General features: G+C 56.8%; 1 protein-coding gene across 3 annotated transcripts in view; it reads right to left on the reverse strand.

Moving 5' to 3' along the window:
- Positions 1-14,626, reverse strand: part of EXOC3L2 (exocyst complex component 3 like 2) — a 29,380-nt gene that overhangs the window by 13,584 nt on the left and 1,170 nt on the right. Inside the window, exons 1-3 of one of the 3 annotated variants that reach the window (XM_007430782.4) lie at positions 13,673-14,618; positions 7,465-8,184; positions 430-1,057 (exon numbers count right to left, since the gene is read on the reverse strand). In XM_007430782.4, the coding sequence (XP_007430844.1) occupies positions 430-1,057; positions 7,465-8,164 (1,328 nt within the window). In that variant the 5' untranslated portion in view covers positions 8,165-8,184; positions 13,673-14,618. Of the gene's footprint in view, positions 1-429; positions 1,058-7,464; positions 8,185-9,393; positions 11,424-13,672; positions 14,619-14,626 lie in introns of those variants that run through there. The other 2 variants (XM_025168302.2, XM_025168301.2) reach the window with 2 other exon arrangements.

Below are 14,626 nucleotides of genomic sequence, written 5' to 3' on the forward strand. Positions count from 1 at the left end.
ACGAAGCTGCTGGAAGGGGCGCAAAGCAGCGAGAGCATCGCCAAAGGGCTCTGCTCAGGGGCTGAGCTCTGCCATTGAAGAGAGGTCCGGGGGAAGGTCTCCATTTTGCTCCTGGCAGATTTAAAATGCTGGGCCCTGAGTGCAAGGATATGCCCATGGCATTTTGTGGGACCATGAACTTCTGACTGGGCTCAATTATAATTGAGCTTGTAAGAACACCCTGCTGCGTGCCACCCTGTGCCCTACTTCGGCCACGCCCTCTTCTGGGACACCTCTCCGCCCCCCCGCATGCACGCATATGCCAGCCGCCAGCGCCAGCATTTCCACTTGGACTCCATCGGGATCCACTCTCGGAGAGCAAGCCAGCCACCAACAAGCAGCCAAGGGATCTCTCCAGCCTCCGCCTCCGGCTGGTTCTCAGCCCCTTACCTTTGGTAGATGTTGCTGCTCCAGTCCAGAACAAAGTAGATTTCGGAGATGCTCATCTGCTTCTGGGCCATCTCTGCCAGGCAGCGGGCCAGGCCCCGGTGGTAGCTTCCGAGGTAGACACCAAAGGCCTGGTACTCCTTGGGGTAGGCGTGCAGCAGGCGGGACTTCACGGTGGTCAAGTCGTCCACAGTGCACTTGGCCAGCCGGTCCATCTGGCTGGCGATGGCACCTGCCCTGCCTTCCATGCACTGCCACAGCTTCTGGCTGACCAGCCTGTCCACCTCCTCAGCCCACTGCTTCTTCATCTGCCGTGGCCGAGCCCCAGACGCCCCCCCCGAGCCGCCGTGGGCCTCCAGCCACTTGCGGTCAGTGGCTTCCTCTTGCTCGATCACCTGCACCACGTGCTCCAGGGGCAGGGAGGTGCTCTTGGCAGCTAGCGACTCAGCCAGGACTGCCCACAGCTGCTCCTGCAGCTCTTTGTAGAGCAAGGCCACGTCCCTGGCCTTCCGGCTGCCGTCTTTCCAGCTCTCCTTGCTGCTCTCCCGGGCGCACTCGGCTTCCAGCTCGATGATGTGTTCATCAGCCAGCAGGAGATCCCTCCGGTGGATCAGGTTCAGGATTTCTAGGACTGGGCAAGGGACACAAGGGGGAACAGGAGCATAAGGCTGGGGCAGGGATCGGGGCTCCCTGCCCCAGGCACAGAAGACTCCAGGGAGACCTTGGGCCCATCTCTTTCCAGCCAAGCCTCCTTCACAGGATTGTTGTGATAGGGGAAAATAAGAGGAGGCGCACTCTGGGTGTTGCTTGAGCTCCTGAATGAAAAAAGGCTATGACTCCGATCAAGCAAAGCGTCAAGTGAGCAGAAGCGGCTCCCAGTCTGGCTGAGGTGGGGAGGCAAGACCGGAGCCCTGAACCGCGTGCCAGGCAGCCACGGAGTCCGGGGCCAAGACACGAGTGGCCGAGAGCCCCTCGCTTGCACGGAGGGACAAAGGGCCCAGGCGCAGAGCGTGGGACTTAGGCAGGGAGGCAGCCAGAGAGACAAGGCCGGGTCCCCCCTCCAAATCCTCTGCAGTGAAACGGCTGATCTGGCCATCTTGTGTCTGCCTGGGGAAGCAGAGCTGGAAGGGGGGTTACAGAAGACCCAGGCCGGACCCCTTGCCACAGGCATCATGTGGGTGGTTTCCGCTACAGACGGCTCCTCAGCTGAAAATGCTTCCGAGCCCCTCCTGGGCAACTCCCTTGACCCTCCAGCTTAGAGCTCTTCTGAGTCTGCCTCCAGCCTGGCCGGGTTCATTTCGCCTCCCAGGCACTTCTCTTCTGGGGGTTAGTGAAGAACCTGGTTCGGGCACATCCTTTTGGGATGCCTTCTGACCCTCCACCAGCATCTCCAGGAGCTTCTGGGCAGCAACTGCCCTGAGCTCCGGAAGGATCTGGACATGAAGCTCTAGTGCAGGGTGAAAAACAGCCCCACCATCATCTCCCTCAGTCCACCTGGGTACCTTGCTTTTAATTAAAGTGTGGGAAACTGTCCACACGCATCTTCTTTAGAGGCAGGAACTTTCTACTTCCCTATACAACAGAAATGGTGGGTGGCTGCAGCCAGGTCTTTATCCAGAGATCTGCCCACCTGCCCCGGAAAAGGCCAAAAGAACATTTGGGCGTCAGAAACATCTGACAGGACTGGAAGAACCCAGAAGAAGAACCCAGCTGGCTTTTGGGGAGCCTTCCACCTGCCACATCCACGATGGCAGTCATTTTGTGAGAATTTTGGGGATTCCAGATGTGTTCTCTGGCCTCAACAGAGTGGCTGCTCTTCCTCTAGCACAGTGGTTCTCAGGGAGCTCAGGGGGTCCACAAAGTCTTTTTATACACACACACACACACACAATTTTTGTTGAAACTTTTAAATAAGAAGATAAAAACTAACACAAACTAATATAAAGTAAGGGGGAAAAAAAGAAAAAGAAATCAAAGAAAAAGAAAAAAGTGCAAGAAAAGAAAAAAGTTGAAGAAAAATACAAAAGAAAGAAAAAAGATGTAAAGAATGTCAGAAGGGGGTCCACAAAGTAAAATAAATAATTATTATAACATTTCTCAGTTTTAATTTCTCAAAGGGTAAATACCAGTAGATACAGCCATCATAAACCAAAGCTCTGTGAGGCCCTCAATCGTTTTTAAGAAGGTAAAGGGGTCCTGAGGCCCAAATCTTTGAGAACTGCTGCTCTAGCAGAACTCTGGCCTGACGGCCTAATGGGAACGCAAATGGAATAATGGCTGAACGGTGCAGTCGTTGCCTGTCCAGGGACAAGGCGAACTTGGTCTACCACCCAAGGCTTGCGTGCTTGAGGGACCCATCCCGAGAGGTGAGACCTGCTTCAGGGGACAACCCACACCCACATCACACCCTGACCTCCCCCATATGCCAGAGGTCGATACTGAAAGGTGACCACACAGAGAGGTGGAATAACGGGGGGCCATTTGGCCTCCTTGAAAGAGGCTCCAGATGCCCTGGGACCAGAAGGGGCCCAGCAGCCATTGGGGGCGGGGGGGGACGCTCGTGCATGTGTTCTGCTTGCAGGAAGTCCTGGGCTGAAGTCAGGCCTTGGGAGATTTCAAGAAGCCCATCTTCAAGAAGCCCGTCGTGGGAAGGAGCCTTCCTTGCCCGCAGCCTTGGGGGCCGAGGGTCTGGCTGGGCTAAAAGCAGCCTCTTCCGTTTCCCTGCCCTCCACCGAGGGGAAATGCCCCAGACAAATGACGCATTCTCCTGCCACAACAATGACCTGACCTTATCAGCTTAACTGCAGCAATCAGCTGGGGGGGGGGCAGGGCTCTTGCTTTGAACAGTTTGGATTGTCCAGATCAAAAGGGGTGAAGCTGCTATGTGCCCTCTTCCAGGTCTTAAGCCCCTCTTACATCACTGATAAAAAGTGCAAGAATTGGGGTGGGGGGGTAGCCCAAGGTATTCTGTGCTTCCCAGTCAAGTCGCCTTGATGCCTAAGAAAAGACCAGGGAAGCGGGGGGTCAACTTGGGGAAAGAGAAGACAGTGCTCCCCACCCACCCCATGCCCACGCGCCCCTAATTTCTGATTTTCAGAAAGCAGAGCGCCTGCTCTGCCAAAGGTTCTGGAGCAAAATTCCTGGCATCTTCTGGAGGGTGCAACCTGGAAGAATACGCTGGTGCTGTTCCCTAGTTGGGTAATGTAATGTCTGCCAGCAAACAGCCCAGCTCAGAGAGCACCAAGAACCATCATCAGCCAGTGCGAAACATCTCTCATCCAGCCTTTCCCAACCTGGCGCCCTCCAAACAAGACCGGACCACAATCTTCCTAATCCCCAGCCAAAAGAACCAGTGGCTGTGCCAACTGAGGGCAGTGAATGCCGGAAGCAAGCAGCCCAAAATGCCATAGCAGCGTCTGAGAAAAGTTCCTCAAGGTAAGAATACTGCACCCTAAATACACGTGGTAGGTAGTTTCACAGCTTCTTTGGTGAACTGTCCAGTTTGGAAGCATGAACCTGCAACCCCAGGAGGGGGAAGAAGACAAAAATGGTTTGGAAAAAGGAAGCCCACCAAAGGGTCCCTCTGGAGCGCCAAGGGCAGCAACGCTCTGCCCTTCGCCGAGCACGCAGCACTGTGCTGCAAAGGCATCGCGCAGGAATAAGAGAACAGGGGCCATGAGTCCCGGCAGCGCAGCCAAAGCGAGTTCCTGAAAGCCCCTGGCTGGCTTCCCACGTCCCGCTGCGCCAAAACGGGCATCGGGGGCTTTCTTTAGCCCGAGAGCTCAGCCCCTGCTGCCTGGGCTCAGCCATTTCCCATGGATGGGTGACTGTGATGGAAGGCATGAGCGGGGAGGATTCTGGAACGCAGCTTCAAGGTTGCCGGGAGGGGAAGAGAGGTTGCAGGGGAAGCGCCTCCTCAGCCCCCAGCCCCAATAGATTCGGTCTATTAGGGCCATGCTACCAAAGGAGCTAAGCTGTTCTGGACTGTCTCGCTGTTGTTCTTGGGCTGAACCTGACATCAACCTCGCCAGACTAATTCTAATCCCCAACAACAGCAACCCTAACCATGACGCCCTAGGGAGGGGCCAGCCTCATCCTCTTGACTTTCCCACACTCCGGCTGGGGGCTGGGGGGCACTTCCCCTGGATCCTCTCTTCCCCCTCCCGACAACCTTGAAGCTCCGTTCCAGAATCCTCCCCGCTCATGCCTTCCATCACAGTTACCCAGGGCTTGGTGGGCAGGCTGCAATGGCATGTACAGCCCAGGTTTTAAATGCCACAGTGGCTGGCCCATGTGTGGTGCTGGGACCAAGCGAGACAGCCACGTTCCAGCTTCATGGAATTTGTCCACCAGGCCTTTCAGAGGATTAGGGATGGGGGGGCAACAAGCCACGGGGTTTGGTGTGGCTCCAGGGAGGTGATGGGATGAGCCACAGACTCTTGGCGGGGGCCCTCTTCACTCCCCCCCTTGCCAAGAGGGGTGCCACCGGCTGCTTCCGCTCAGGGCATCCCTTGGGGTGGGAGAAGGCTGCCAGGCCTCCAAGTTCCGGTGGAAGAGCAGCCTGACCGCAATGGCCGACAGGGACGTGTGTGACCTCCCCGGGGGGCACCCGGCTGCCTTCTGGCTGGTAGCTTCGATGTCAGACCCATCAGGACAGCCACTTTTAACCGCAGTTGAGAAGAGGGAGCGCAAGTCACAGCCCGCACTCTGCCCGATGGCTGCTCCCTTGGCCGCCTCGCCTGTTCCGGCTGGGGGGCGTCCCCAGCATCACAGGCAGAGAGCGGCCTTCTGCTCCGCCACAGCCTTGAGATTCTTTCGAAGGGGGGAGGGCCGAGCGAGTCCTCTTCTCGAGCACTGAGCATAGTGGGTGTCCCTCCCCTCCCTTCCTCTTGCCTTCCTCGCCTGGCGCCAGCTCCTTTGCTGAGCCCAGCTAGACAAGGGCTCTGGGCATTGTTGGGGAAAGAACAGGGGTCATGGGGGGCGGGGGGGGCACAGCCTCGGATCTCAGGTGAGGAGGGCATCACCGACTAACCGGTCCAGGCCTTTGGGAGGGGAAGGAAGGGTCTTTCCAGGCTTCTGAAAGAAAGCAGAATTGCTTCTGCACATGTTTGCTCTGCCTCCCCAAGACTCTCCTCTGGCGCATTCTCCGGGAAGGTCACAGGCCACCGCTCATTAGACACTCCTGCGATCACGAGCTGAATCATGAAACTGGAACAATGAACCCAAGTTTTAAAAAATATATGGACAAAGGAAAGAGAAACTCATTAGTTCCCAGCACTCATAACCTGCGTAAACAGGCTGGCCAAGGTCAGTGAAGCCCAGGGCTCTTCCTTCAGCCCTGTGAGGGAGATTGCACAGTGCAAGAGTTTGCAACGCGCCACTTTCAACAGCCGAACATACATTACTCCTGGGAAGCGAGAGGGCACGTTGTCAGAGAGCAAGCAAGCGGGACCCGGCGGGGTCTCAAGCCTCAGCGTCACGATTTCTGCCTAAACGACCCACACGCAGGGCCTCCGGAATAGGAAAAGGTTCACTGCCCGAGTCTCTGCATGGTTGTCATAATGTGATATTGGCTTAAACCGAGCTTTGAACCAGCCACTCCCGTTTGTAAAACTATTCTTTATGGCCAACCCTCCCTTGGAAGGGAGGGGTTTTCCTGGGGGTTTTAAGTTATAGTTAGGGGATCTTATTAACATGTAGTTGCTGCCTGGAATCTGGTGAAGGGGGTGGCATTCAAATGTTGTAATAGAAACAAACACAAGTTGAAACAAATCATGGCCTGGCATAATGTGTGGGCTTGGTTTATCTTGGTTTACTATGGCTGTTTTCCCTGCAATAATCTGTCCTCGGTTGTCCCAGCCAAGGTGACCTTTCTTCTCGTTACTGAAGTCGCAGCACAAAAATACAAGGGAGCAGCGCAGGGCGCTGGGGGGCACGTGGGGCACGCACAGGATGAGCCAGCAGTCCTTAAACCAAACCCAGGATCGCTAAGAGGCACCTGCCCCGCCCAAGGGACGCGGCGCCTTTAAGCAGCTGCCGACTGAAGCGGCGTGGGCCCCCTGCACGCGCCTCAACTTTTCCCCTTCCAGTCGGAAGCCCTGCACAGCCAAAACGTGCCGCTGCTTCAGGCCTGCGGTGCCACCGCGCCGGCTGCTGCAGGGGTACCCGCGCCGTGAAGAACCTCGCCCCTTGCAAACTCGGGGCCATAGGTCTCCTCCTGTCCCATGCAGGACTTTTAATGGGACACAAGCAGGGCTAAGGAGGGACAGACGGGAGGAAGCAGGGCCGGGGCCAGGTGCATAAGCCCCACTCTGAAATGATTTACGGATACAATTTACAGCCTGCTTTTCTGCTCAGATGGGTACTCAGGGTGGCTAACAACATTAAGAAATGAAATAAAAAATGTAACATTAATGGTACAGGCAGGCAATAACTGCGGATCTGGACAAAAGGCTGGAATGAGCCTTGCGCAAAGGCAGGTACGCGGGAAGTTCCTGAGGCGACGTGGCTAAATGGGCTGGAGTTTCTAGATAGGTTTGTTTATAAGTGAGATATCCTGGTTGTATCACGGCTGATCCACCATTTTTTTGCACGATGCCTCTAGCTCAGTGTTTCTCAACTGTGCCCACTTGAAGATGGGTGGACTTCAACTCCCAGAATTCCTCAGCCACCCTTGCTGGCTAGGGAATTCTGGGAGTTGAAGTCCACCCGTCTTCAAGCCGCCAAGGTTGAGAAACCCTGCTCTAGCTGCCTTGTATTTAGCTGTTTGCTTGGTGATCAGCAAGGAATTATATGCCGCCAGCCTTCCGAGACAGTACCCTAAATAAGCAGGGATGGCAGTCTGCTAAAGGGGGGGGCAGTCCGCCCACGCTTTTCTGGCTCCCCAGCCCTAACCTAGCAATCGGAAACCCCCCACCTGGTCCCCTGGATTCGGCATCCTCACGGGCTCCCCTTATGGGCTTGGCCCGCCACGGTCGCCTGGGGGGCAGCAGGAGGGGAAGGGTGCTGGGCTCCCCATTCCAGCCAGGCCAGACTTACCCGAGAGCGGCTCCTTGGGCTTGAGGTCGCGCTCCTCAGCAACCGGGGCTGCCTCCGAGCCCTCCGTCTGGTTGAGCTTCTCCACCAGGGAGGCCCGGCGCACCTTCCCGCCCAGCCCAATCTTCAGGAAGGACCCGCGCTTCATGGCGTCCCCGCTGGCACCATTCTCCTCCGCCAGGCCGCAGTCCGAGCTGTAGAGGCCCTCCTTGCGTCGTCCGTTGAAGCGCTGCAGCAGGCTGAAATCCTCCGAGCAGCGACGTGGCTTCCTCTTCTCCGGCACCCGCTGCCCCAGGTTGCCCTCCATCAAAGGGAGCATCATGCGCTCCAGGAAGGACCGCCTGTCGGCGCCGTGCTCACTGCTGGGGGACCTCTTCTCCCCACTCTTCTTGCCCTTGCCCAGGCGGAAGGGGCTCAGCCCCACCAGCTTCTCCAGCGTGGCCCGGCGCCTGTAGCGGTCCTCGGGGCTCCCGCCGAACAGGCCCCGCTCAAAGTCCCCCCTGTGTCCTGGGAGGGCTGTCTCTCGGCCAGGGGAGAGCCCCCCGAGGAAGGAGTCCCTCTCATTCTCCTCCAGGTCTTCCTCGAAAGGATTGGCGCCCAGACCCTCCTTCGCCAGAATCAGTGTCCCGCTGCTGCCTCCGCCACTGCCAGCGGTGCCTCTGCTGGCCATCTTGAGCTGACAGGGGTTCTTGAGGACCGGCATGGCACTCGTGTTCCCCGGCCCTGTGGACAAGAAAGTGACGCTCAAACGTTGCTAGAAATCGCAAGGACCCCTTGGCACGAGAGATCCGGGAAGGAGGGTGGACCTCCCGGGCCCCCTCCTCCTAAGTCTGGAGCCAAAGGCCCAATTCATACGCCGAGCCGGGTGTCGTCTGCTCTGGGCTGGGCTGGGCTTGCACAGCGTAGGAAGCCATGAAGCAGGGTTTATAATTTACAGTGGTGGGCTGTGCCCAGAGCAAGAAGACCCGCCATGGATAGGCCTGTTTCCCCGTTCCGGTAGGGGACCTTTGTCCGGCTATTGGCTTAAAAGAAGACAGAAGCGTCAGCTCCACCGGAAATGCCTCCAGGCAGCAAACTTCCCAGAAGAGGACGGGAAACCTCCTCTGCAAAGCCCTTTGGGAGCATCGTGAGGTGTGGGGTGAGTGGAAGTCCAGTGGACTGAGGGGAAAGTGCAGGCAGGCAGGAGAGGCTGGCTGGAGCGCAAATAAGAGGCCCGGCCAGGACCCCCTGCCCCCCCCAGCAGAGGGGAGAGAAAGGAAAGGTGGCACAGGAGGAGAGGCCACCGTGTTGCTCCAGAGCTGGGATTCACCAGCCAAAGTGGTTCTCTGCCAGGGACTACCATGGCAGCCTGGAGCACGACGGGGTTCTCCCTGGCAACCCTCGGCACCGGCGTTTACCACTGCCTTGGAAGCTGCCTTGGCGTGGCAGGTGGCACCGGTGAGCCCACGGAACTAGTGGGGTGCAGCCGGGATGGAGCGAAGGGTTCTTTGCTCCCGCTTCTGTGCAGCTGCACGCCTTGGGCTCCAGGATCCCCCTTTTCTGCTCTCTATTACTGCTTCTTGCTTGAGAAAGCTGGAATGGCAGTCAATATTTTCTGGCAGGTGCCTCTGACGGCCAGACCACTCCTTGCAGCCCTGCCGGTCTGTGCTCCCGTCTCCTGGGCCAAGGCAGCTGGCCCCACAGATGGAGGTCTGGCTGCCGCTAGTACTGCAAGCACGAGGCGCGTTGAGGAACAATGCGAAGCAGGAGCAGGACTGAGAGAGGAGACAAAGGGTGCCCTGAAGCTTCAGACTCCCAGCTTAAACAGAGATTCACAAGGAGGAGGAAAAGTAGAAAAATAAAGGAAGAATTCCAGGATCAAAGCCCAGCAAGAATGGTCAGGATTCACTGTTTGTCAGCCCCAGCTGAGGAGACCTTGGAAAGTCCACTTACTTCCTCCCCAGGCGCTCAGCTGAGCCTGGATTCAGAAGCCAGGGAGGGTCACGCGGTCCCCCTCCACAGGTTTCAGAGGATTCATGCAGCCCGACAGCAGGAGGCCCCTTGAGAGGGTGCCTCTGGGAGCGGCCTTGTAGTCCCTACTTCCACTTTCCACTCCTTCCGCTGCTTCCTGTCCCAGCCCCACCTCTGGGGATCTGTCAGCAGGTGCCCAGAGGGCCTGCAAGCTGCGGTCTCCGAAAGGCAGAGGGAGCTGGGTGTTACCTGAGGAACTGGTGCGTCCCTTCACATACAGCCAAGGTCTTCCCCCTCACCAGCACAGCAGCCTGAGAAAGGAGGACCCTTCCATCAAGCCCCTGGCCATCCATCTGAGCAACCTTCTCCAACCTGGGGCTCTCTAGAGCTGCAGCCCCCAATGTTTGCCATTGTCTGAGAGTTGAAGTCCGCATACCTCTGGATAGTGCCAGCTTGGGAAGGGAGGGCACCTGGGGATGGGGTCACCCCACAAGCATGGCAGCCCTCCATGGCAGACCTTGAGTTGGCCTCAGGACATACGTGAGGCTGTGGCATTCGGATATCTTGCCACCTCAGGCCACCTCCTTGGCTGACCGCTGGCTGAGCCACCCGACTGAGAGCCACCAGGCTACTGTGGGGACCCCAGACTTGAAAGCCCACTTTCAAGAGATGAGTTGGCGGATGGTTTCCTTTGGGGGAGGCTCCTGGAGCAGCAACTTTTCCTTTTGCTCTCAAGAGCAGCATGCTGGTGGACAGAGCCAGCCCGAGCCCCGTGAGCTGCCCAGGGCAGGGAGAGCGATTCCCTTCTGGACTTGCAACCAAAATTGGCCCAGGAAAGGGCACCCATTAGAAGAGGCAAAAAAGTTCCTGCCCTTCTTTGAGGTGAGGCTTCCCCCAAAGGAGCCCTTAAACCTCGATTCCAGGTTGTCGATGAAGGTGGGACTGGTGAGAATGGAAGTGGGGTATCGCCAAGTGCAAAAAGCTCAAGCAATGGGTTATGGGGGCAAGTTTGGGGCAGGCCAGCATTTCTCTCTCTCTTCAACATCCATCTCCAAGTTAGGGATGACTTGCTGGGAAGACGGAAAATGTCCCATTGGTAGAAACTCTGCAAAGTGATGATCCAGCCTCACTAGTGAAGGGGCTTCCAAGCAGGAGTGGGAGAGTTCTTCCTGACCCTGGACTGACCCTCCCAAAAAGATGACCCTTGAACCAGGGCTCCCAAGTTGTGTTGGACTACAACGCCATCCTTCTTCCCCAGCACATCTGTTTTGCACTGGACTGGAGGTGACGACAAGGGGATGAGAAGCTCTGGCTTAACTCTTGTCTGCAAGCCAGGAGGAGGAAATTCCTTCTCCAGGGAAGCCCCGGGATTTGCCGAGGGCCAGCATGCAAGGACCCTCCCTGAATCTCCTGCTGCCGAGGATGTTCTCTTTCTTGCCTTGCCTTCCTCCATTAGCCAGCTGGCCAGCCGCAAACTGACCGACGAATTTACTGGCTGCGCAGGGGTGTGCATACAAATCCCTCCAGCGAGAACTCCTTGAATAGTAGGAGGGTCTTCCCTTGCTGTAGCTCTTATATTAAAAATATGTGTATTTGTGCAGGCATATATGCACACGTTGAGGGTGGTGCGATTATCTGGATGGTGATAGTTAAATTAAGTCTCCTTTGGACCAAATGCTAACATGCAGCTTTAGAGCCCTCAGCAGAGGCAACTTGGTAGATAAGTCCACACATCAGACTGCCTTATCAGCAAATTTACCAGCAGGTTCACCTGTGCTTGCTTTGGGCAGATGTAACGGTCTATGGGAATGACCTTGGGAGACGGGGCAAAGAGGCGCAGCCAAGGGAATGGTCAGATAAGAGACAGCACAGCCCGCAGCTGGACAGTGGATGGGGCAAGAGGCTCAGAAGGGACCCACCCTAGTTTCTTGGGCTGTAAAGGGGCCGGGGGAGAGATGTACTTTCAGACTGGCAAGATTCTGTTAATGTAACCTTACAATAAAGTAGGATTAGCTCATCTGGCCGCATTACCTGTCTGGTCTACCTTGCAAGGCTGACAGCAGCCAAGGCTAAGAACAGGAAACTTTTGCACTGCTTGGGCCTCCCTTGGGTCTTAGGCGACACGGGTGCACAGGCAGGCTCTGTTCACAGGCCTGAGTTGGAGACCATCAGTGACAAAGAGGACCTGGTGGAGAAGGCTAGCATGTGGGTCAGGGATAAAGAGTGCCTTGAGAAGAAAGTCAGCGTGGGAGAAGCTCACCTACAGGGCACATCAGAAGACATCTTCAAGTGGAACGGAAGGCTTTCTCCAGGCCCCTGCCAGAGGACGTAGGTGCAGTATTTTGCACCCCACCCAACTGGTTCAGAGACACACTGTCTCTAGGCTTGAAGGATCCTACACAGCCCTCCCAAGGAATTCCCCATCATGTGCCTCACTAAGCAGTTAAGCAACCAAGATTAGGGGTGCAATCATCAATAATCCAGAAACAAACAGGAGACTAGAGTCCAAAGCCAGTCGAGACCCACAGGCGGCCTTCAGCAGGAGGGTGAAACGCTGCACCCAGTCCGTAGTCAGAGCCAGCCAAAGCCAGTAGCAGGGCACCCGGCTGCCCCAGAGGTGGTCCACACCGCCTGCCGAGCCCAAGTCAAACAGGCAACTTTACGGTTTACCATAAGGTATGAACCCAAACGACATTGCAAAGAACTCTCTTCTAGCACTGAAGATGTGACCTAGCCGGGCAACAAAACGTCTGCAAGGGAACAGCCAAGCTCAGACAACCCCAGGGGCTCCAAAGAACTCAGATATGGACAGGCTGTTCTTCTGAAGCAAGCCTTTGGATCAAGGAACTGCGAAACGAACCGTGGAACAGGCAGTCTTTAAAGAGAAACCTGGAGCTCAGGAGAGCCTAGGTTGTTTAAGAAGACATTTCCCTGTCCTGGATAAATGGATGAAAGGGAACGCTGAAGGGAAAGCGATCAAGCTGTGGGTGTGGAAAGGGTGAAATCCACCGGGGGTCACTGGAAAAGGGATTAAAAGTAAAACTTCCAAGGTCATATTGCCAGTCCTTTATCCTAAAAAAAGGTAGAATTGGAAAAATTCAGAAAAGGGCAACAACCGATTCAGGGCCTGGGGAAAGTCCCCTAAGAGGAAAGACCACAGAATTTAGCCCCCCCCCCCCAGCCCAAAAAAAGCAAATAAGGGGCAGGGGACAAGAGAGAGCGGTGTCAGGGTAAGCACTGTGTGGAGAATGGGAAAGAAGGTGTTCTCCCTTTTTTATAACCTAAGGAAAGGATTGGGGAAGCTGAATCGTTCTTCACAGTTGCCCCTCCCAGAAGATGGGATTGCGGCCATCAAGAGGGAATAGACTGGCCCATGGCAGGAAAGACTGGCAGGAGCGAAGAGAGGTTATCGGTTTCTTGATATCAGCCGTTCGGAAAGGGGTCTGGGCGAGGCCCTTCCCCTCCGCCCTCTTGCAGGCTTCCCAAGGTGTCCTTTCAGCCGGGCTCAGCCCTGCACTGACCCGGCAGGGGTCCACGGACGGTCTCCTGCCTTCCCGAAACGCTCTTCTCCAGCCCTTCGCGAGACTTGTTTGCAGGGAGAACGTTTTCTCTGGACTCTGAGAACCTTCCTGGCCGCCCTGCCCAGGTGGAAATAGGGACCCTGCCACCCTGCCTGCCACCCCCTCCCAGTAACATCGGGGGGAACCTCGATGGGCTTTCCTTAAAGCGGCCTGCCTCCCACGGCTTTGAAGGACGAAGCCCTCAGCTGTCCGCAGAGCAGCCAAATGCAGCTGCCCCAGGAACCCCACGAGCCCCGGCTTAGCAGGGCATCCACAGCCCAGCTGGCTGCAAGCCACATGTGCCGTGGGGCTGGAGGCAAACCACAGACGAAGATTGTTTATGCAAGTTGTACAGCCGCCCATCTCATCTAAGTGACTCTGGGCGGCTCCCCCCTTCCTGAGGGCCCCCTCCTTGAGAAAGAGGTGACACGACAATGCATCTCACTCTTGGGAAGGTTTGCCAAAATAACCTTGAAAGTCCAAAGCGGGCAGAAAAGGAGATCCTGACTTTCCGGGGTCCACCTCACTGGTGTGACTTCCCCAACTTGGTGCCCTCTGGACTGCAGGACCGCAGCTGCCACCCTCACCCCATTGGCGCATCCATGGCTGGAAGCCGCAGCCCAACCCACCCAAGGGGCCCCTGCCTGAGGAAGGTCCCCCAAAGCAGGGGGAGAGGGGCCGGGGGTGCCCAGCGTCCCTACCTCGCAGCCTTCTCTGCCGGCTCCCCCACCTCCGGCTGCTTGTTCTGCTCTGGGCAGCTGGGATGGGGAGGCCGAGGAGACCAGCGGCTTCAGAAGGAAGCCCCTCCCAGCCCCGCAGCCCGGAGGTGATTCGGAGCAGGCGGCTTTATGCAATCTGGGCAATCTTGTGACACTTCTCCCTGGGGGTCCGGGCTGGGACGGCAGGGCGGGGGTCATCCTCAGAACGGAAAACAAGCCCAAAGCCTCAGGCCAAGCCGGGCCGGGGCCAGGGGGAAATTCCAGCACCAGCAAGGAGGGGAAGACCCACGGCAGATGCCCCCCACCCCAAAAATGGAGGATTGTAGCCAACCTTGTGGCCCTGAGGACTACCAGGTGGGAGGGGCTGGTACACGGCCTCCCACCATCCTGACCCTCCTCAAACCCAGAAGCCAGTTTGGCCCTCATTTATTAAGCTGCAGGATAATTGTTATGCTTTGGGCTGAGCATGTTCTGGGTGCTCAGCCATTATCAGGCGTAAACCATGACATATAGCATGATACGTGGACCAAGCTAATCACGTTTTTTAAATACACCGTGGTTGCACAAAGCTGTGGTTTGCATAACCTAAGCAGGTCAGTGGCCCGGCACCATGGCCTATCAATCTCCGACTTCGAACCCCTGGGCTTCCCAAACCTCTCCACCTCTTATGGGTGTTGTTCAGGAGGCAGCCCCTCGCAGCACCCGGGAACAGTTCTGGGCAACGCTCTCCTGTCCTGAGCCCCTCTCATTCCTTCTGCGGAAGCCTTTTCTGGTGGACTGATCCCCCTCTTAACGAGCGGGCAAAAGAGTCGACCCAGGCTTGCCACGCCTGATTTCCAGGCATAGTAACCCACTTATCCAGGGGAGGCCTGAAGGCGGAGGCTTCCACCCAGTCCTACCACCTTTGTTTAAGCTGCCCGTCCTCAGCCCGACCCT

This window comes from Python bivittatus, unplaced genomic scaffold (genome assembly GCF_059951505.1).
Source record: "Python bivittatus isolate LINGU-HERP-01145 unplaced genomic scaffold, Pbiv_v1 ctg000310_np1212, whole genome shotgun sequence".
NCBI lineage: Eukaryota > Metazoa > Chordata > Lepidosauria > Squamata > Pythonidae > Python > Python bivittatus.